At 38.4% G+C, this 22,569-nt stretch overlaps 1 protein-coding gene and 1 long non-coding RNA gene across 2 annotated transcripts; both read right to left on the reverse strand.

Moving 5' to 3' along the window:
- Positions 1-285: 285 nt before the first annotated feature.
- Positions 286-3,487, reverse strand: LOC121872634. Its single transcript, XR_006090130.1, has 2 exons — positions 2,605-3,487; positions 286-1,269 (listed from the first exon to the last, which is right to left on the reverse strand). It is a non-coding gene; the product is annotated as an uncharacterized LOC121872634 (long non-coding RNA).
- A 197-nt stretch (positions 3,488-3,684) lies between these two features.
- On the reverse strand, positions 3,685-21,823 carry LOC121872635 (glutamate receptor ionotropic, delta-2-like). The gene is made up of 9 exons (XM_042375551.1): positions 21,592-21,823; positions 15,859-16,045; positions 15,261-15,440; positions 13,777-13,909; positions 12,074-12,206; positions 8,681-8,875; positions 5,307-5,480; positions 4,704-4,928; positions 3,685-4,080 (listed from the first exon to the last, which is right to left on the reverse strand). The coding sequence occupies exons 1-9, from the start codon at positions 21,787-21,789 to the stop codon at positions 3,838-3,840; spliced, it is 1,668 nt and encodes a 555-aa protein (XP_042231485.1). The 5' UTR covers positions 21,790-21,823; the 3' UTR covers positions 3,685-3,837.
- Between the last annotated feature and the right edge of the window lie 746 nt (positions 21,824-22,569).

Here is a 22,569-nt window from a genome sequence, read left to right on the forward strand (position 1 = left end):
CAACTTCTTATATATTTTCATTAATTTCACTCTTAAAGAATCCCAAATAATTCACAATTTTCTAATAAACCCTTGTGGGCTCCATAATATGGTTCTGCAGACACCAGGAACAACGGGACCACTGGTATAGAGTATCTTATTAATGAATTTATCCCATTCATTTATGCCTAAGATTTCTCTGATTTCAACCTGCATATTTAGTGGGTGAATATACAGTATAAGTTATCTGATGCAGGAGGAGGGCCATGAGTGAATCTTACCAGGATGTAATAAATGAAACATCTCTTTATGAGTTGAAATTTAGCTTAATATCAGGATTTTGCCATACATGAGTGGTACAAATTATTTCTTATAATTTTGTTACTACCTCTACTTGTTCTTGTGCTTCCCGATTCCGTTTGTTTTTCTAGTTCATACAATGGGATGTAGGAAATAAAGTGTCCATTGAGTAAGGAGAGAAGTGATGAAGGACTGGGCTATGGTATACAGTAGTGAGTAAGGTTCATGAAGTGGTAGTGGAGTGTTTATGCATCTTTGTGAGAAACAATAGTACTGTACTGTATATGATAATAGCCATTACAAGACATTTCAGAGTGCCTAATAAAAATAAGTGCAGTGCAGTATTAAGATAAAAGAAGGCAAGGACATGATACATGAAGTGTGCTGGTGGAGCAAAGTTGTAACTGAACCCTGAGTCTCTAATATCCAGTTGAGTAGGCCACCAAAGACACAAATTTAGAATTTCTAGCCCTTCTAGAATTCCTTTTAAAACATGCAAATAAATAGATTACATTTATGCGTACCTATATTTTCCACTCTATTTCCTCACCAAAAAATATTTTGTTCAGTACATGCAGTGAAACAGAAAGACTGATGTGCAAAATGTTTAAACTCTAATAAAAACAGTTTAAATACAGTATGGCTATGATAAACATAATTGAATTCCTTACTTAGTATATATGGATAATACTCAAGCAAAGTCCTGAAGAATAAAGGAGTTTCTACTGTGAGAATAGGTCAGAAGAAGGAGCTTCCCATGTACAGTATAGGAAGAGTGAACTCAAGCAAGTCTTTCAGGAACGGTTGATGATGTTAATCCTTCTTGCCGTAAGAGAAATCAAAGAGGATTAGCTCACAGGTGAAAGTTAGGGCAGAGAGGAGCAGACCAGCAGCAAAAATGAAGAAAACTCCCTGCAGGTGGTACAAGGTGAGTCTCAGCTGATCCCCCTCCAGTACTGTCTCCAACTTTCCCCTCAACATTGCAGCTTCCTGCACAGGACCACAAAGGAGATACAATTGAAAATGTTTACAGGTACTGTCAAAGAAAAAAGCTACATTACACCCCCTTAGTGTTTTGTTTTAAAATCCATGTTGAAGAATTTTGCAAAAAATCCCCCCATTAGTAACTGAGAAGCTTTGTGGTTTGAGTCTGAACCAACAAAATTAGTCTCTTTGTTTACCAACAGATGACACGCATATCTGTGTGTACACTGTTATTTTTCGTTGTTGTGAAAGTCAGTCACTTAGCAATGTGATCAAGTGTGATTACAGAATACTGTAATATTAAAGAGAGGGTTTATATATTTCTCATGTGTAATTCTGCAATAACATTTGATCACATTGCCAAATGCCTGACTTTCCCAGTACGTATTGAAAAACAGTAGTATACACACAGGCATAAACATCTACTGGTAAACAGAGACTAATTTTGTTGGTTCAGACTTCAGACTCGAACTTCAAAGCTTCTCTGTTACTGATGGGGATTTTTAACAAAATTCTTTGTCATAGGTTTCAGAACATAAGGCATGGTAAGTGTTTTGCATTACAATACTATACTCTAATGTGGCTTAGAAATTAAGAAAATATACTTAATGTATAAAACCACAAAATAAGAAAAATGAAGAGCATGGGTAAAGTAATCGTATTTGTGGAGGCAGCATGCTACAGCATGTTCCCAGACAGACTCCCTCCCCCAATTATGATGTCATGGAATACACACAGCGCAGCAGCTACCACACATCCCTGAGTCTGCTGGGTAACTGCCCAGTGTGGAATGAGCTACATGTATTTTTAGTACATAAAATATGTGCTCTTGTATTTTATGATATACTGTACCGGGCATAAATTTTAATGTTTATCATGGCATTTTTTTTCGTTTTTGATGTATGCAATCTGAAATTTCTTCAAATTTCTCTCACCTTTTGCTCACTAAATCATTTAACTCTGAACCACATTGTTTACATACAAATTTTGTGTTAATAAATCAATCATAATTTCAAAAAGTTTATAAGAAACTCATTTATTATTATTATTATTATTATTATTATTATTATTATTATTATTATTATTATTATTAGGGAGTACAGTACTTAGTGTTAACAGCCCTGCCATTTGAACCTGTCGTTTGCCCTCCATGCTTTGCTGTTATTTCTCATTTAGTGAAAATTTTGCATAACATTAGGTTTGCAAAACACCTCCATTGTTAAATGAGGGATACCTGTACTATACTGTACTGTACCTATTCCACAGAATTACCTGCAGCTCTAGTTGTGACCCTATACCTACACACTGCTACCTTGTACCCCTTGATTTGTCCTTACTCACCACAGCCTTCCTGCGTGTGGCCAGTGTGTGTTTCTCAATTAGTGCAGACATCCACTTGACGATGAATCCACCTCCTAGCAAACGCTTCAAGATGCCATCAAAAACCCGCTGTCAATACAATGATTCCATATTAAAAAATGTATCCAGTATTTCATTCAAAGTGCACCCTGACCTCTTTGACCAAAAACTGATTAAAAGTCAGGAAATAGAATGGCAAGATTCATACTCAAAATACAAAATTTATATGGGAGAATTTTTTTGGTCCAGTTACCCGATCAATGCTACTTTTTTCCCCTGCACAACTTAAAATTATTCTTATAAAAATTAAAACTAGAGTCTTAGTCACAAGTGTATTCAATCATCTAGTAAAATTTGAGGCATCTGTATGACAATAATTTTGGTGAATCCATTGTTTATATGCAGCATCAACATTGAACATAGAAACATCATACCATTTTTCTTGTGATGGGAAATTAATTAATTTTTTTGGCCTGTACAGAATGGTAATAAAAAAATGATCTATACTATTATTCAGTATTACTCAGATGTAGGACGTTGGTGGTAAAGCGCATAACTCTCACCAATATATCAAGGGTTCGAGCCTCGGCCCGGACACACCTGAGAAGGGTGATATCCAATGTGACCCTACCAAACACCACAGGTTCCTCCCCGGTCCTCGGTTTCCTCCTGGATAAACCGCCCAAACGGCTAGTCAGCTGATAAGTGGCGAATGTGATAAATAGATATACTTATAAATATAATGGAAAATCAATATAATGATAGGTTAGGTTTGGTTGGGTTAGGATAAGTTAGGATAGGTTAGGTTAAGGTATGTTAGGCTAGGTTAAGATCTATTAGGTTATGCTCGGGTAGGTTAGGTTAGGTTAGCTGATGGTAGGTTATGGTAGGTTAGCAAAAGGTAAGTTTGGTTAAGATGGCTTAGGTTAGGTTAAGGTAGGTTTAGGTAAGTAAGTAAGTTAGGTTAGGTTAGGTTTGGTTAGCTTAAGTTATGATTTGGTGAAGGTTATGGTAGGTTAGGTTAAGGTATGTTAGATGTGATTAAGTTTGGTTAGCTTAAGTTAGGTTAGGGTAAGTTAGGTTAGGGTAAGTTAGGTTAGGGTAAGTTCGGTTAGGATGTGTTAGGGTAGGTCAGTGGCTCAGAACATGGAAAAAGCCCTATCTACGTAATTTAATTTGGATAATGATTCTGTTGAGTATTAAATCAATTAACTCTTAACTTGCTTTTATTGGTGATCCCTTCTGCATAGCATAAGCAGTGTCTGTTTGAAAGAATCTCTCTTTGGCCAGGTACACTTGTGTGTCTCCATTTTTGTCAATGAAATGTGTGGCAATGGCATCCCTGAGGTAAGTCTGGAAGGAGATGAAGGCAAAGCGTTCATCCAGTACCCGCTGCACACACTCCACAAGTGATGGGCAAAATGTTAGCCCCTGGAAGATCTCTTGGTAGAGGGGGGCCTATGGAAGAGACAAGGAGTGTGAGAATAGTAGGGAAGACAGAAAAGGAGGAATGAGTAAATGAGTGTGAGCATCATTAAATAATGATTGAAAAAAATGGACAGGGGAAAAGAAAGTGGGTCCGATTGACATGACTGCCCATTAGTGACTGTGGATCCAGCACACTGTACTGTACACTAATAGGCAGCGTGGCTGGTACTGCATTCAATCACATTCACTTCACCAAGTAGAAAACTTAGGTAGCCATTTACAGCTGGGTGAACTGGGAGTGCCCAGGGATCAAACCACCAACTCATGGAACAGGAGGCTAGCGCTGTATCACTTGATGACCACACTCCGATTATGGATATGGTAAGCAAGTTATATTCATATAAAAAATTAGGAAATGATCCTGATATGCTATTTCATGACAGCCTGAAAGACTGATAATTTCTCTCAGGGGAGCCCTGAAATTAAGCAACTCGCTGTAATAACTATAAAAATAACAAAACCCACTTACTGTATATACAAATATAATGGTTAACATCCACCCATAGTATCTTTTCTTTCCAGGCCAAATAAATATATTTCAGAATCATGGTAACACTATACAGTAATGCACATACACATAACCCCACACATACCTTACTGGACTTAAAGAGCATGTAGTCTGAGGCACTGTAGTTATTGATGCCCCACACAAAATTAGAGTCTATAAGCTCCTCCAGGCCATCTACAGTTGAGGAGAGTGCTGGCACAGTTAAGAAGGCTGTCAGGTTGCTCACATAAGACACTGTCGCCACCAAGCAGAAGAGCAGCCAGAAGGCAGCATATACCCGCACTGCAAAACTGGGAGGCCATGATCGTGCCTGTCCCAGAACTCAAAACTATAAACTAAGGTCAGAGCACTACAGTATCACATAGTGTTACAACTTCTACCACTGTATAATGCAATGAAATCAAGGTACTGTACTGTGTATGTTTTACAGTGCTGTACCGAGAAAATTTCTTCTATACTGTAGTTATATTGGTGCATATTAAAAAAAAAACCCTGTGTAATGCTTCTCTGTAATCACTCACACACAATATACCACATTTCCTTAGAACTTTATTTTGTGTTTATAGTAATTGGCCATTCATAATCCACTATCAGGATAAATGTACTGTACAGTATAAATAGCACTGCTCAAACATACCTATGACACCCATAAAACAAAAGACACACCCAACAAACAGAGACTCCTTACTTGTGTGAACATGGTAGCATACATGAGGAATAAGGCCCCTGGTAGTGACTGGGAGCTGCCTGAGAGCTTCTGCAGGAGCCAATAGGTGGGTCCTGAAGCAGTCAGCATTAGCAAGAAGGAGAGCCACACATACGACTGGTAGGGACGCACCAGAGCCAACCATTGTGGCAGCGGCTGAAGCCAATGTAACAATGTCTTCACTGATATGATGTTTTGCAATGTCTCATATTAATTTCTGTATCATTTAGACTAAATACATAAACATATATTTTTTTAATAAAATGTCTTTAAAGGTTTCTGGTGTTTTGTATGGACTTAAATACATGCACTGCCCTACAATGGTCGATGAAAGCATATTAAATTTATTTGGAAATTGTAATGACAGTGATAACAAATGAAGCAACTAAGGTAACTAAGTTTGAGAAGTTAATACAGGTTACACCACCGATTTTCCGGCACCCTTGGTTCCAAAGCCTTGCCGGATTATCCGTTTTGTCGGACCAACCGAGGTCAGGTAATAATAATTCAACAATACACCTCTGACCCACTAATTATACACCTACTGTGTCTCTAAAGCACCATCCATGGACTGCTAGAAACTTAAATTAAACAAATATTAAATGTAAATTAAATGTAAAAAAGACATAATTTTGAGCAACATTACTGTACTGTACATACTTTGTACTCAAATGTACTACCACACGAGACTAAAAAAATTATATCTTGTGCGAACGATGTGGTGTTTATACTCAAATTAATCACTATATTACAAGGATTCCAGCAATGGAATTTATATTCTGCTAAGTCTAGTATGTGGCATTTTATAAGATAAAAACTTTAAGCCTAAACTGCCTTCACCCTGGCACTTTATGAGGGCGGGGGGGGTGATGTGTTGACAGCTGTCAAGGAGGAGAGATAACAAAGTGCTTTGTTATCAAAACAGGTGTTTTAGTTTTCCTTTATAAAATGTCACTGAATTGACTTTTATCCTTTTCACCACTGATCGGCTCGTTAGCCGCTTGGGCGATCGGTCACGTCTCTGTTACACACTGTTGGCAAGTACTGGGCATGCACCGGATTCTGAGTGTACCTGAACCTGCTCCAGTGTTGGTCAAGTCTTGTCTTGAAAGAGCTCACACTCGGTGCCGTCACAACACTTTCTGGTAGATTGTTCCAAGAGTTTATAACCCTCACTCCGAAAAAGTTTGCCCTCACAGTTTTCTGGACTTGCGGCTTCTTCAATCTTGAGCTGTGACCCCTTGTGGGGCGAGCGTCCGCCAGCTCCAAGTAAGGACACTCGACTGAGTAGTGCCCCTTGAGATGCTTATACACCTCAATTAGGTCACCCCTTGCCCGTCTGTAGTATAAGCTAGGCAAGTTCAGGCGCTCCAATCTCTAAGGGTAGCTGAGGTGCCAAAGTGCAGGCACCAGTCTGGTGGCCCTCCTTTGAACATTTTCAACCAACTGGCAGTCCCTAGCATATCTCGGGGACCAGACGGGGTGACAGTACTCCAGATGGGGAAGCACTTCACTCTTGAAGTTTGTTACGAGGGACGGACAGTCTAGATATCTGAATGACCTTCTTATAAGACCCAATAATTTATTTGCCTGATTTACCTTCTTCTCGCAATGGCCCGAGAACTTCAGCTCATTGTCAACATACACACCTAGGTCCTTCTCACATTCAGTCTCTGGCAGTATATAATTTGCATTGCTGTAATTCTTGTAAGATAGTGATTATTTTGAGTAAAAACATCACATAGTTTGCACGAGACATAAATTTTTTAATAATTAACTTATTACAGGTTTACCGTTAGGACAATTATTTCTTTTACTTTTTCACAATATATATTTAGGATGGTGTGCGCATGTAAATGAGTAAAAATAATTGAAGGAAGTTACATATATCTTCCCAAAAATGAGCTAAAAAACTTGTACACAAATGTACTGTACTAGACTAAAATTTCTATCTCTTGTGCAAACTATGTGATGTTTATACTCAAACTAATCACTATCTTACACGGATTCCAACAATGCAATTTATATTCTGCTAAGTCTAGTCAGCTACATTTTATAATATAAAAACTTTTAGACTACCTTCACCCAGGCTAGGAGGGAGGTAGGGAAGTTAAGTGCCCTTTCATAATTTTGTCGGGACTAAAGGAGGTGCCGGACCATCAGTTGCCGGATAATTGGTGGTGTACCTGTAATAGTACTGTATATGATAATAACACCCATTTTCAAAATACAGTAGAGGTACTGCACAGTGCTATACATTACAGTACTGTACTTCGAAACATTCAGGTTAAGGCATTGTGCTCCAAAAGTTGAAATCAAGACAATTAGTTATGCTAAAGAAATTTTACCCACTTTCCATAATTTATTAATCTTAGCTCATATGTATAGTGATCTTTCATATCTTCTGTAATTCTACAACTGTTGAATTTGTTAAACATGCTAGTTTCAATTCCATGCAAAAAAGTGTTTTTACAAAAAAAACAAAAACAATCCCTTACCATTAAAAAAAAATCTTAAATTTTGTTTTTCTTAAAAATGTCAATACTGTACTTATAAAGCTTAGATTTGAAGTAAAAAGAAGTTAAAAAAATGTGCCATGCCTTTGATTTAACCCCCTTGTGTCTGGGATCGCCAAAATCATCTGGCATTAGCCAAATAAAATACAGCTGTACTGCATTAAAATTTCATATGCTTTTTATGTACAGTTCCCTTCACTAGTGAGTTTACAGGGGCTTGTCACATAAAAATTCCACAAATCATTATCATTGAGATATTTGTTTTAATATTGTTTTACTTTGATTCCATAGTACAGATGTATATTTACTATTGCCAGTTTCCTTCTGTTAAATGTGAACAAACACAGGCTGCCACACTGCACAAAGTCTGATGAACCTCTATAATTGCACAAGTGAAGGGGACTGTACAATATAGGTGTTAGATGTGTAAAATAAAGTGTAGAATTTGGAAGTGAAGGAAAGTTTGGAGGTGTGGATATTGCCAGTGATGCATGAGAGAGGGTGAGTAGTGTCAGTGACTCAGTGGGATGGCTACAGTATGCACCCCATGTAAGCAAAGCCACAGGACTTCAAACCTTTATACAATATATTAATAGTATGTTGGTACTAAAATTATAATATAAATATCTAACCTTTTTCCACTGAGCAAATGACATAACAGAAAAAGTTTGGAGGTGCTACTTGCTCAGGAAAGGCTCATGGCAGAAGACTATGGAAATGGTGGATTGATGTATTAACAATGTTAATGACAGTGAAACACACAAAGAAGACCTTCATTCTGCCATAGTACTGACACAGGATGATGTTAAAGGTGGTATTTATGAGTAACCCCACACTCACTTGAGGCTTACTGGTGACAAAGGTCAGAGGTTCTAAGTGGTAGCCAACAGTGTAGTCGATCACCTCTGCCCGTTCAGGAGTCATGGAGACATCAAGTGTGAAGTCCTTGAGGTAGTTCTGTACTTCGCCCAACACTCCCAAGAAAGTGCCATTGTCCAGCCGGTACCCCCATCGCCTGTCAACGGGCTCGTACACCTGTCATCAGCAACAACACTCAGCCAATGAAGAGAAGGCACCCCCAGAACCCATCAGCTGCTTCATACTAAACTGACTTTAAAGAATTCTAGATGTAATAAACATTCCTGAAACAACACTAACAAAGAATCACATCTATTAGTACAGTACAGTACACTACAATACGTAAAAAAGATATATACAGTACATTTCCAAGAATACATACAAGCACAAAACTACTTTTCCCAGGAACGCATGTGAACAATATTGATGAAACAGGCGTGTTTTGGAAGGGCATGTCTGTCAACACATTTATTTCAACCAAAGAGAAGACTGCTCCAGGTTTCAAGGCTTCAAAGGATCGTCTAATGCTTCTGTTGGGAGGTAATGCTGCTGGAGATAGGAAGTTAAAGCCTTTGCTTGTGTACCAATCTGAAAATCAAAGGCTTTCAATGGCTATGCCAAACCCAGGTTACCAGTGATATGGCGTTCTAATAATAAAGCGTGGATAACTGCCAGCCTCTTCCAAGACCAATTCACAAACTACTTTTGTCCAGCAGTGGAAAGGTACAGTAACACCAGAAATATTTCCAACAAGGCCTTGCTACTGTTAGATGGTGCTCCCAGCCACCCAATTAACCTGAATGATCTTTCTAATAATGCTAGAGCTGAATACATGCCCAAGAACACAACTGCCTTGCTACAGCCAATGGATCAAGGTGTGATAGCCAACATTCAAACAAATTTAGCAACAACTGATATGGAAGACCAACATCAGTAGAAGAATTTTAGAAGAAGTTTAACATAATAAATGCTGAAGGAAACATTGCTGAGTCGCTGAGTCCTGGGATGAGGTGAAAACTACAAAAATGAATGTTGTGTGGAAGACCATCTGGCCAGAATGCATTTACAACTTAAAAGGTTTTCCCCAGGTTCAAGCATTCAATGAGGTGTAACAAGAAATTTTAACTCTGGCAATTGGTGCAGGGTTCGAGGACGTGGATGAAGATGGTGTGGTTGAGCTGAAGCAATCACACAGAGATCTGATGTTGATGGAACAGGAGCGAGCTGCTGGTGAGGAAGAGGATACAGAGGTTCCAGCCACAGCCCATGAACTGACAATAAAGGTTTTGGCTAAAGGGATTAGTCTAATGGAATAACTAGTGGAAATCTTTGAGGCTAACAATCCATATCGTGAACGGAGCTCTTCAATAAAAAATTGTGCTGTCAATGACAGACGACTTCAGGCAAGTTATTTGCCCCAAGACCACAACCAGCAGCAAATGAAGATGATGATGATGACAATCCACAGGGATAGGCAAGAGTCAGCAGTGACCCTCCGTCTCCCACAAAGTAACTCCAGTTGCACCACCTCACCTCACCAGCTCATCTAACTCAGCACTCATCATCATTTCTAGTAAGTAAAATTTGAATGTTTTGTACATTTAATATAATGTTACATCATGAATGACTCATTTTATGTGTTTAAAACTGTCTATTTTCATTCATATATCTGCTTGTGTTTTGTTTTGGGCAGCAAAAAAATTTCATGAGAAAGGATCTCAACTTATATAATGGAAGTCAAAAGGAAAAATGGTTTTGCGATATATATACAGCTCCTCCCCGACTTACGACCTACTCGACTTACGACCACCCGGACATACAACCGCCTCAGTCGTACAAAAATTTTGTCAAATTACGTATTTTCGAGTCCCAACGTCAGTGAATGCGCTGTGTACTGACAAAATATTCGTTTGTAATTCACTTTAAAATTGCTGGCAAGCTTAAAGTGAGAGTTTTGTGGCGCTGAGAAGAAAAAGAGACACCCATTTTAGATTTTCTATGTATTTAAGCATTTTCAACTTACGACCTGGATTTGGGTCCCTAACCCTGTCATAAGTCGGGGAATATATATATATATATATATATATATATATATATATATATATATATATATATATATATATATATATATATATATATATATATATATATATATATATATATATATATATATATATAATAATGAATGTATGAACACACATTAGTAGGTTTTCTATAAATACTGAACTTAAAAGTGTTACCTATTCTGTGTATCAGACAGTCTAGGAATGGCAATTTACAGTCATGCTCTAATTCCACAGTGAATTTGATCGAGGGGGCTAAGTTATTAAGTTGTGGCAAGAAAGCTTTTAGGTCCTCATTACTTGGCCAGAGACATAATACATCATCAACATATCTAAACCAGACTGCTGAAGGTGGTAAAATATTACTTAATGTGTGTTCATACATTCATTATTATTCTGCCCACCATAATAGAGTCAAACAGTCAGTATTTTCAACAATGTTTTTACGTGCCTTGAGAATTTGCAGCCCGGAATTCACTGATGAGGAATATAAATACCTGTATATCTATAATATTGGCTCAAACCTTAAATACCCTAGATCTTTCATAGACGAATGCCTGAATATTACTAAGAAATCTTTTTATAGAACTTATCCCAAGCCTACCCATGACCATAAGAATATCTTAATATTACCATTTCACAAAAATTTCTCTCAAATTCCTTTACAACTAAAAACCTGGAACATCAATGTGGCATTTAAAAACTCATGCACTGTTAAACAAATGTTAATCAAGAACTCCCCCAACAACACAATTGGTTGCATTTATAAAGTTCCTTGCAAGGAATGTAATATGTTTTACTTAGGCCAGACAGGTAAAGATCTTGTAACTAGACTTAAACAACATAAATATAGGGTTAGGACAGGCCAGGAATCCAATGCTCTGTTTGTTCATTTGAGGGATAACAAGCATTGCATTGACTGGGATAATGCCTCCTCAATATTACCTTGTAATTCAATTGACAGTAGGAACATCATAGAATCTAGTCTTATTAAACATACCGAAGCATTCAACATGAATTTGAGTAATGGCATGTACAAACTGGACAATTTTGTAATTAAGAAGATTTGTAACCAGGTGAGAAGGTTGGGTCACCTTACCTTCTGACCTGACTACCGACCGTTGCAGTGCTATTTAAAGATTAGTAGGGTCATTACCTAATACCTGACCATTGTGGACCTGATCTCACCCCCCTCTGTATATATTCACCTTGTTTTGTACTTCTCCTTAGTCTGTACAGCATATGTACAGTACTTGAATTTGTATCCTTACTAACTAATATTTTCTTGAGAAAATGAGGTAAGATCACCAACCTCATAGGTGAAGTTGTGAACTTGTGCAATGATGTCTATGATCCTCTTATCAAGACAGTCCTCCATCTTCAGTGGGTGTGTTGAGTTACCAGAGGAGTAGAGAATGAAGGGTGGGAAATTCATCGTAACAGCCCTGTGAGAGGTAACACAGACTCATTACCACTACTCGCCTGCTTTTTTTGTGAAAATACACCGTAATCAACAAGTCTGATATCGTCACCACTAGTTTTATACTCCAGAACTAAACAGTTTAGTAGACACCATTACCCATCCACACATTACAATAGTACTGTACTGTGACAAGACAAATTTTCTCGACACCTATTTTGATGATCATACACTTTTTAAATCGCTTCATTTCTGCATCACTTAGGTCCAATTATATTTGCTTAGTACATTTACTGGAAGTCTAGCTTGATGATTTAAATGTCACACATATGAAAGAAAAAAGGAAAAGTTTCACATTTCCAGGATGATGAAAAGTAAGTAAGTAAGTAAGTAAGTAAGTAAGTAAGTAAGTAAGTAAGTAAGTAAGTTAGTAAGTAACTTACAAACAGACAACGTAAACTAACCTAACCTTATGGTTGAATAAGGTTAGGTTAGGATGGCTCGTGTAGCTTGATGCACAGTTAAGTGGTCCTATTTTTTTTTTTAAGCTTTGCACTTTGTGCTGTCCTAACCATAGGGATAAGTTAGTTATAGGTTGTCTGTTTGTAAGTTATTTTGCAAAATTACCAATATCCATATATTGGTCATATACATATATATTGTACACTATAAGTAATATCTCCGTTAGCCAGAATCCCTTAAACCCGGAACTCTCCAGTAACTGGAATTGAATTTTTCTCAGAAAGTCATTCCCAAAGCCGGAATTTTCAGGAAAATTCCGGCTTTGGGAACAATTTTCCAAGGAGCACATTTGCCAGAAAATTCTGAGAATTTTTTCCTGATACCCAGAAAATTCCGGGGATTTTTTTTCCCAGGTTTGAGAGATGAAAATCAGGCGCATTTTCCGGAAATTACAACAAAAAATTTCGGTACGTACCTGGAAATTTCCAGGGATGGGGGTAATATTTTCCGGGTTCGAGAGATGGTGTATAATGGGCAATTTCTGGAACTTCTGAGAACATTTTTCAATTACCCGGAAAATTTTAGGAATAGGGGATATTTTTCCAGGTTTGAGAGACGATGTAATGGGCAATTTCTAGAACTTCTGAGAACATTTTTCCGTTACCTGGAAAATTCCATAAAATTTCGGGGATGAAGGATTTTTTTCTGGCTTCAAGAGAGTCGTCTTGTTACCCGGAAATCTCTCATTTCCAGGAATGCTCTGCACCAATTGTTCTGGCTAACGGAGATATCACTGTACGTATAGGTATACGTATATATATATATATATACTGTATATATATATATATATATATATATATATATATATATATATATATATATATATATATATATATATATATATATATATATATATATATATATATATATATATATATATATATATATATATATATATATATATATATATATATATATATATATATATATATATATATATATATATATATATATATATATATATATATATATATATATATATATATATATATTTTAATAGCAGGATTATGTTGTTAGACAGGAAGCAACCTCTAGGTCAGGCTACCACAGGTCAATCCCACCTCAGTACCCACCTAAATATATGACCATTACAGTCATGGAAGAGATCAGGAAAGATGTCAGATTCCGTCTGGAAACCACGGGAAGGGCTCCATCGGGTCCGCAGGATGACTTCTGGCTCTCCAGAACGGCAGAATGGACAATTGGCTAAACAGCATATTATAATATAATTAGAAGTTTTGAAATATCCCAAAAGCAAAATGTGGTGCACAAAACAAATTACAAGATACAGGTAATTTCATTTGTCTTTTTGTTGACAAACACAGTACAGTATTACCATTTAAATACAGTATGTACAGTAGTGTACCTGTTGCATTATTTAGTTCAATCTCTTTCTCTGAGATTTAAAGGGCCTCCGAGCCACAGGCACAGACCTGTCAAGTTTGGAAGAGCCTCCGAGCACCATAAGCATGGACCTGCTGAGTTTCAAAGGTCCTTCAAGCATCAAGTATGAAAAGACCTAAAAGCACTATAGGCATAGACCGGTTGAGATCGTTAGAATCTCTTGAGTGACACACACTGGTTGAGTTTAAAACAGCCTGCATTTGGTAAAAGTAAAGAACTGTTCAGTTTTGAAGGGCCTCCAAGCAGTACAGGCCCAAACTGGTCAAGTTTAAAACAGCCTGCAATTGGTAAAAGCGTGGAACTGTTGAGTTTGGAACAGCCTGCGATCAGTACAGGCATGGACCTGTTGAGTTTGAAAGGACTACCAAGCAGTACAGATGCAGATGTTTCAAGTTTGGAAGGGCTTCTGAGCTCCACAGGTTTGCACCTGTTTGATGCAGTTTGCAAGGGTAGTTTCATTCACATTTGGTCATTTTGTATACTGTACAGACCATATGTTGTTTCATACAACTAATCAGGGAAATTGGAAATTGCATAATAACAATAAATTAACCTAATTCAGCCTGACTCAGTCTAACCTAACTAAATCTAAATAATTACAAGAAACATCACATAAAAGTCTAAATTTTCATCTTATTTTATGAAACGACCCATAACTTGTGTACAAAACAACGAAGACTCCTGTGTATGAAACGGCTGGCATTGGATGATTTACCTCTTCCACCAAATTAAGTTAGGAATGGTTTGTAGTTAATTTTTAAATACGTACAGTAGTTAGAAAGATTGAGAAACAGACTAATAGCCATGTTAATATTGTTATTATGATCCACTCTGTATCTGTGTTTTTCTGGCTAAATAAACTGTTTCAATTCAATTCAATAGAATTCATGGACATAAATACCAGTGCTATTTGGGACATACCTGTACATGATAATGTTTCAGAATGTATTGGTGCATCAGTTACAGTTTGGTGAAAAAAAATTTAATGATTTATTGGTTACATGATGTAAGGTCTTGATAAATAAGCTAACTTAGGGCATTACTAATTAAACTAGAACACAGATCTGGATAAAACAATATAACAATAGTCTTCACTCAGCGTGAAGAAAAAATCAATTCTCTATGTTGGTAGCAGCTATGGCAGACCACGTACAGAGTAGGTTGAGTGGCCATGACCTGGGGTCCTTGGGATTGTGTTGAGGGTTGTGGGTGATGTAGATAGTGTTGTAGGAAAACAAGAGGGAGGGTTCTTCCTCTAGGGTTCTGATGTCTAGGTTCTTGCCATCGCTGTTGGTGTAGTAGACAAAGTACCTTGTAGCACCACGGAACCAGTCTGATCATATCAGAGGAGAAAGAGGAATACAGAAAAGCAGTTAGTACATGAGAGGGTAGTGAGAAGTGAGGAATTTTCTTTTCACAAGAACAGATATCAAGAGGATATCAATTAACTCACAATAGGGGCAGGAGTGTTGACATTCCCATCTTCTTATAAGGAGGCAGGAGGAATGTGAGAAACTAGTCTCTCACAACAATGGCATGATGGATCATAGGTTAAGTTTTAGTGGTTTAGTTTATGATTTGGGTTCGGTTTACGTTGAGTTAGATTTGAGGCAGATAATGCTTAGTTACGGAAGTTAGGTTATATCTAAGTGAAATCATTATGTTAAGTAAGGCTAGGCTAAGCTATGGTTAGACAGGACAGGTTAGGTTCAGTGAAATTTCTTCTATGATCAATGAGTAACATAACTTACCTGTCTTAGGAATGGCAGATAAGGCAGTGGCAAGGAGGGAAAGGGAGGAGAAGATGTAGTAGGCGACGCAGTAGGTGCCATCAGACTTTGGGGGGCGATGCCGCAGGAGGGGCACACTGGGGAGAGAACTCCTGAGGTAGGTCTCCACATCATAGATGAAGAAGGTGTTGGTCATGGTTTGCTGCAACTGTTATGTAGTGCATTTCATCAGTGTTTTAGGAAAATGTTGTTATTTTTCTTGGAAATTATGTTCATCCATACTGTATTGTAAAAAAGAAAAACAAATACTGTACGAAGGAAAAACGATAACGGGGTAATTAAAAATTAATAAAAGAAAACACACACATATTAAGAGCAAAGAACTCCTGTAATTTAAAAAAAATATATGTACTGTACAGTATATTTAAAATATTATTAATGCAGGTAAATTATCAAGCTAACTTAATTTAACAAAACTACAATTGGAAATTTATTCATATAAATCACACAGAACATTTAACAAAATTATTGTACTGTACTTTTCAAGTTATTCTGTAGAGCAGTGACAAGTAAAATTTAAATTACAGCTTTCCCTAACTAGTAATACAGATAGCCAGAACACTGAAGAAGGCTGAACCCTGAAATCCTACTTTTTTTTAGTTCAGACCATAAAAAGCAGCTGCTTTAACTATGGTAGATAGTGTGGGATGAGGGTACCATGCAGCACACCCATCACACAGCTGTAGGGGTGTGGCCATTAAGCAGCACACCCATCACACAGCTGTGGGGGTGTGGTTACCATGCAGCACATCCATCACATAGCTGTTGGGAGTGTGGCCATCATACAGTACAGTATTGTCTGGATTTACAGGGTTTTTGTTTACGCATTTGGTCATTTACGGGGCACCTTGCCAGAATAAAATGTTTTAACTACGCAGTAAATTTCATCATTTACGCGGGAAGCGGCGCGGGCAGGGTGCGCACAAGGTCGCCCAGTCATCAAAACATTACCGAGTTCTTCACCCGCCACCCACCACAGCCGGCCCAAGTCAGTGATAGTGATAGTGAGGATATGGACTTTGAGGAGTTTGACAAAGAGGCCCTGCAAGCCTCTGTGGTGGATAGTGATACAATTGATACAAGTGAGGGCCAATAATCTGCCCTCTGCCTCGGAACCAACCCCCCATCCCCGTGTGCCCAGCCACTAACGTAAGTGTTAAAAAACCTACTGTAATATTATTGATATTTCTCTTAAATATTAATTGTGTGCATACCATCATAAAAGTAAGATGTTATTTTTACTACAATGTATGTGTGGTGTCGGAAAAAGTGGAGTTTGAGGGTCGGCCCAGTCTCTATTTCAATTAATCCCATATGTTCTGTTATTTCGTATACTCGTTTCTCGTTTTACGCGGACCTCCACGGGTTCAATTGACCGTGTAAATGCAGACTATACTGTACACACATCACACGCAAGTAGGGGTGTGGTCAACATTCAGTACACACATCACCCTGGCCATAACCAGGGTAGATTTTTTTTACCGATTTTCAAAATCACAAGTGGGAAGGGGAGGACGGGGGGGAGGGGAGCAAAGCGTGCCCATCCAGCTGGAGGGTTCGGGGCCAATGTTGACATTAGCCTTTCCTTTCTTGTACACATCTTTTATTTGTGGACTGAATTTGGCTTGGATCTTGTCTTATGGTGACACACCTAAATGAACTGATGACACTGGCCCTTATAGCAATGAAAAAAAATAGTTGATTTAGAGTTCACCCCTACCCTTATAAAAATGGATTTTCTGACATGACCTTCCTACTTTCTAGTTCCCAGCCCTAGTGTACTGCGCACATCATTGTCATCCTTAATATCTCTTTTATTCATATTACGCTACATAACATTCAAATCCACCGCGCTTGTAGTCACAGAAATTGGTAGAAAACGGGAATCTTTGGTAAGGGATAACTCACCTACTGTATGTTGTTTTAGACGAATTGTAGCAAGGTATGGTCATATAATATTAAGTGTATGTACTTATAGCATTAAGGAGAACTCATGGTATCTATAGGATGATTGGGAAGGTCCAATTGATACGGACTAGTATACTATAAGGTATAAGTGTAGATCGTGTCTGAAGGTCATACTATTTACGTCTATGAATGATCAGTGAACATAGCTACCGCAGATATCAGATGAAAATACATGAGAACAATGATCTGGAAAAAGGATAAATGTATCAGACCTATGTGAAGTGTTGGAAGTGATCCAGAAACTATGCTTCAAAGAGAATATCTTATATACCCACGCCAAGAAAACACGCCTTTGTTCGGGTTTGCATCTAGGCCGCCCCAGGCTACGGTGCCAAGTGTTGTTATAACCCAATGAATTTCTCCAGGAACTAGCAAACCAGACCCATACTTTAGTATGTAATTTAGGATTAAGATATATAATTATAAAGCATAAGGTCACAATAAGGAAAGTGTATATGTGAGAACCAAAATAATATCAAAGTGAAAATTAAAGATTGGAAACTGTAGGCCTAGTTCAGTGAAAGACGCGAGGCATTGCCTTAGTGATGCCCGGCTCTTCACCAAAACAGGTCAGTGAATGCCATCAGGCTCCATTCAGCCCTAAAAAGACTTACCGGTATCTAGCATTGTTTTTACATCTTAAAACCTTGCCTAATATGATAAAGTGAAGTAATAGTTGCATTAATGCATGGTGATAAAAGCCCACCAGGCATTACTCTCAGTGATGCCCGACTTGTCACCAAAACAGGTACGCACGCGCCCAGAGCGTTGGCCAAGCCACCACCAACCACCACTGTGAGGAACTCACCGGGTGTGGTGTGTCTGCTTATGGCCATTATGCACCTCCACTGTGAATCTGTGGATACCCTACATATCACCACCCAGGATAGGAGAACATAATTGTGAGTTTGAGAAGTTTCGCGGTCGCCACGTGAAGCGACCTAAGAATACCAGGCGTGGAACCAGTACTGGTATGATTACCTGGGAAGTATCTCATCTACTTAGCAAGAGTAGAGTGTGAACGAGGTACCTGGTATGTGTACCTAAGAATACCGAGGAGTTCCATACTTGTAGGTGTGGAGTAGACCTGAGATGAGGTGCTATAATATAACATGTGGTGCAGTCTGATGTGTTGGGTGTTATGGTAAGAAGGAATGACCAAGGTAAAGAGGTCATTGGTTGTTATGAAGAATGAAGATGATAATAGTAGTTATTTGATGAAGGATGTATACTGATGTGAAGTGAAGTGGTTCTTCTGATGAAGGCCAACTCTTTTTGTATTGTGACTGGATGCAATACATTTTTACAAGGATTAAATTAGTTAAGTCATGAATGATGTTTCACCCTTCTTCCCATTCTCAATTTGGGCAATGAAAAACCCAACCCAATGCCTAGCTTGCTCTGCCCGCTACCTAACGAGTTACATACTGTCCAGGGGGTCTGGTGGCAGCGACCTTAAAATTAAGAGTAGAGATAAGTTATCCCCTTAGAATTAGTGACCCCAGAATGGCAAGTATACTAGAAATAAAGTATATGTTGATGCACCCTATGGATTTTCTCTGTGTAATAAATAAATCTATTTACAGGAATGTATTAGGGCATATATATACCATTGTAGGCCTGCCGACCTGCTACCTATTTCTAACCACACCCTGCAAAATACAGTGTACTTAGCAAATGCTGCAGCTTCTGAGAAATGGGAAGTTACTACTAAGAGCAGAGATATTACCGAGAATAAATTCTGGCTTGAATGTCATGTACACTAATACCTGTACTGACACGTTTCTTGATAAGAGAGGGGAGTTTGAAACACTACTGAAAGTACACCAACCAGATATTGTAGGAGTTGTAGAACTGTTGTACAAGAACAGGAGAATCAACCCAGAGGAATGCGAGTTCAGTATTGTTTGATATGACTCATTTACGAACCTTTCTCAAGAAACTTGCAAGAGGGGTGTGATTATCTATGCTAGGCAAGACCTTAGAGCCAGCCAGGCGAGGGTACAGGGAGAGGATGTTTTTGAAGAGTCCAAGTGGTGTAAAATTAAATTAAAGGGAGGGGACTTACTTATCGTCGGGTGTACCTACAGATCCCCAAACTGTGGCTCACTAAATCAAAGGAACTTAAGAGCCTTAATAGACAACGTGGCAATGCTCAACCCTAGCCACCTCCTTATCATGGGGGACTTTAACTATGGCAACATCGACTGGAGAAACGAGTCCACCCCAAATGACTTGAATAACCCTGCTACTCTTTTTGTAGAAACTCTGAGAGATAATTTTCTGTTCCAACATGTTAGAGACCCAACACATTACATAGGGGAGCAAACACCCAAGCCACTTGACCTCATCATAACAAATGAGGAGGGTATGGTGGCCAAACTGGAACACCTTGCCCCAGTTGGCACCAGTCACCATATAGTGTTGTCATTCAGATTTAACTGTTACCTAGTTCAGGATAAGGCCAGGCCAAGGTGCAAATATTACAAGGGAAATTACAATGGGATGAGGGAAGAGATGAGTGGTATCAACTGGCCTGACTCATTAAGGTACAAGAACGCAGACACTACGCTGAATATCATAACTAGTAAAGTGACCCATTTGATCGATAAATATATACCCAAGACCAAATCCAGTGCTTCTAGGAACACGAGGGGATCCTTACACATGAACCATGCGGAAGGTCGACAGTATTAAGAAGAAAACCCAGAAATTCAAGACGTGGGTTGGGTCAAACGATGAGCAAGACAGGAGGATGTATGCAAGAGCCAGAAACCAAGCAAAGATAGAGTGTAGAAGGGCTGAAAAGGAGTTCCAGAGGCTGGTTGCAAGTGAGGTCAAGTCAAACCCAAAGACGTTTTACCGCTATGCAAAGTCGAAATTGAAAACGCAAGTAGGAGTATCAGACCTGAGGCTTGAGGATGGTAGTTACGCAGATTCTGACCAGGACAAAGCTGAAGCTGGAGGTGTATTTGGCATGGGTTCTAACTTTGGGGTCTGAGAATGCAAGGATTCTAATACAGCATTAGAATCCTTAGAGAAAGTTTGTTAAAATATATTTAATTTTATGCAGCAGTGAAAGCAGGCAATGGGGCGAGATTGTGGGTGGGATCAAAGTTATGAATGTGTCAACAATGTCCTGTAACAAGTCCTCATAGATGTTAATTAATGGAAGAGAGAGGAGGAAAAGTATATTTCACAACATGATTTCCTTTAGTTTTTAATGTTTTTATTCCTTAAAATAAAAAAAAATGTGTGAAAAAAGAAGGACGAAAAAATTACCATGTTCCGAACCTCGGTGACTTCATTCATATGTAGTTACGGCCCTATACGTGATGCAGCTGTAGGGGTGTGGCCATAATGCAGCAGCATGCCCTCCCTCTTCCCATAGGTTCTTAACATTGAGCAAGATTTCAGATTAGCCTTCAAATCCAACACAACAGACCTGAGCAGACACAAGATACTGACTAGGTAGCTTGATTCTATTTAGACCTGCCTCCAGCTGGCAATTATGGGGAAGGATATAATATGAGATCAGTCCCCAGGGATCAAGTAATAAAATGGCTAAGGCCTACAATGGGCTTGTGTAGTAACAAAAGCTGTTTGGTAGAGGCATGCCAGAAATCATGATGCTTGAGACATAAAAAATACTCTTGATGCCTAAACATTACAGATAAAAACTAAATGATTATTGCAGTCAAAATACTTATGATGTCTATATCTTACACCAAGAAGAATGTTGTGCAAATGAAGAGAAGCAGCAACATTTGTGAGAATAATTGTGTGGCAGACAGCGAGACGCCCCCCAGCCAACTCGCTCAGGAAATGCACCACATCCACTTCCTCCTGCTTTGGTATCCCTATGGTAGTCTGGGGCCAGATGACACCAAGAGGAGCAGCAGGCTGTGGCACTATCACCACCATCAAGACTACAGTAGCTACTGCTACTATCACTCCATGTGCCTGAAAGCATTTTGTTTCAGGGTCTAATTTCTCATTAATTTCATAGAACTTTTTCCCTCTCATAAGAAGGGATGTGAGAATTCATCTAGTTAGTCATAGAGAACTCTTAATGCTGTTTTAATAGTACAGTACTGTAATGAGATTTCTTGCATCCTTACACTTTATGTTTATGAGTTCACGGAGTATATGAAATTTCCAGAATACACAGACACACCTCAAAGATTTCTTTTAGCTCTGCCTATCAACAATCAACAAAATTAAAGAAAACTGATGATGATGATAAACTTTTGTGTGTGTGTGTGTACACACTGAGAAGAGCACAATACATATGAAATGTCTTACATCTTAGAACTTTATCTTGTTGCCAACAATATGAGTTTGACTTACCCTAGTGAGCATGGTGACAAGAGTGTGGCTGGGTGGCAGTGGCAGAGTGACTCACCAGAGCGTCTTCTGCCTCACAATTGGGTCACGCGCACACACTTTTTACTCCATTTCACTTCATGTTCATAATTTTTTCACAGAGCAATTTAAAATGTCACCAAAGAGAAATGCCATAAGAACGATGCAGTATTTCTTTCTCACTTCCAATATACCGCCTTGTAGTCAAGTTTGTTTGTACCTTTCCACACAAGAGAAATGGACTGTCCAAGAAATACTGTACAGTACCTACAAACCAACAATAGAAAATTAATTTTAACATACAGTACTTTGATTGTAAAACGAATTGGGAAAAGAAAT

Source organism: Homarus americanus, unplaced genomic scaffold (assembly GCF_018991925.1).
Source record: "Homarus americanus isolate GMGI-L3 unplaced genomic scaffold, GMGI_Hamer_2.0 scaffold39155, whole genome shotgun sequence".
Lineage (NCBI taxonomy): Eukaryota > Metazoa > Arthropoda > Malacostraca > Decapoda > Nephropidae > Homarus > Homarus americanus.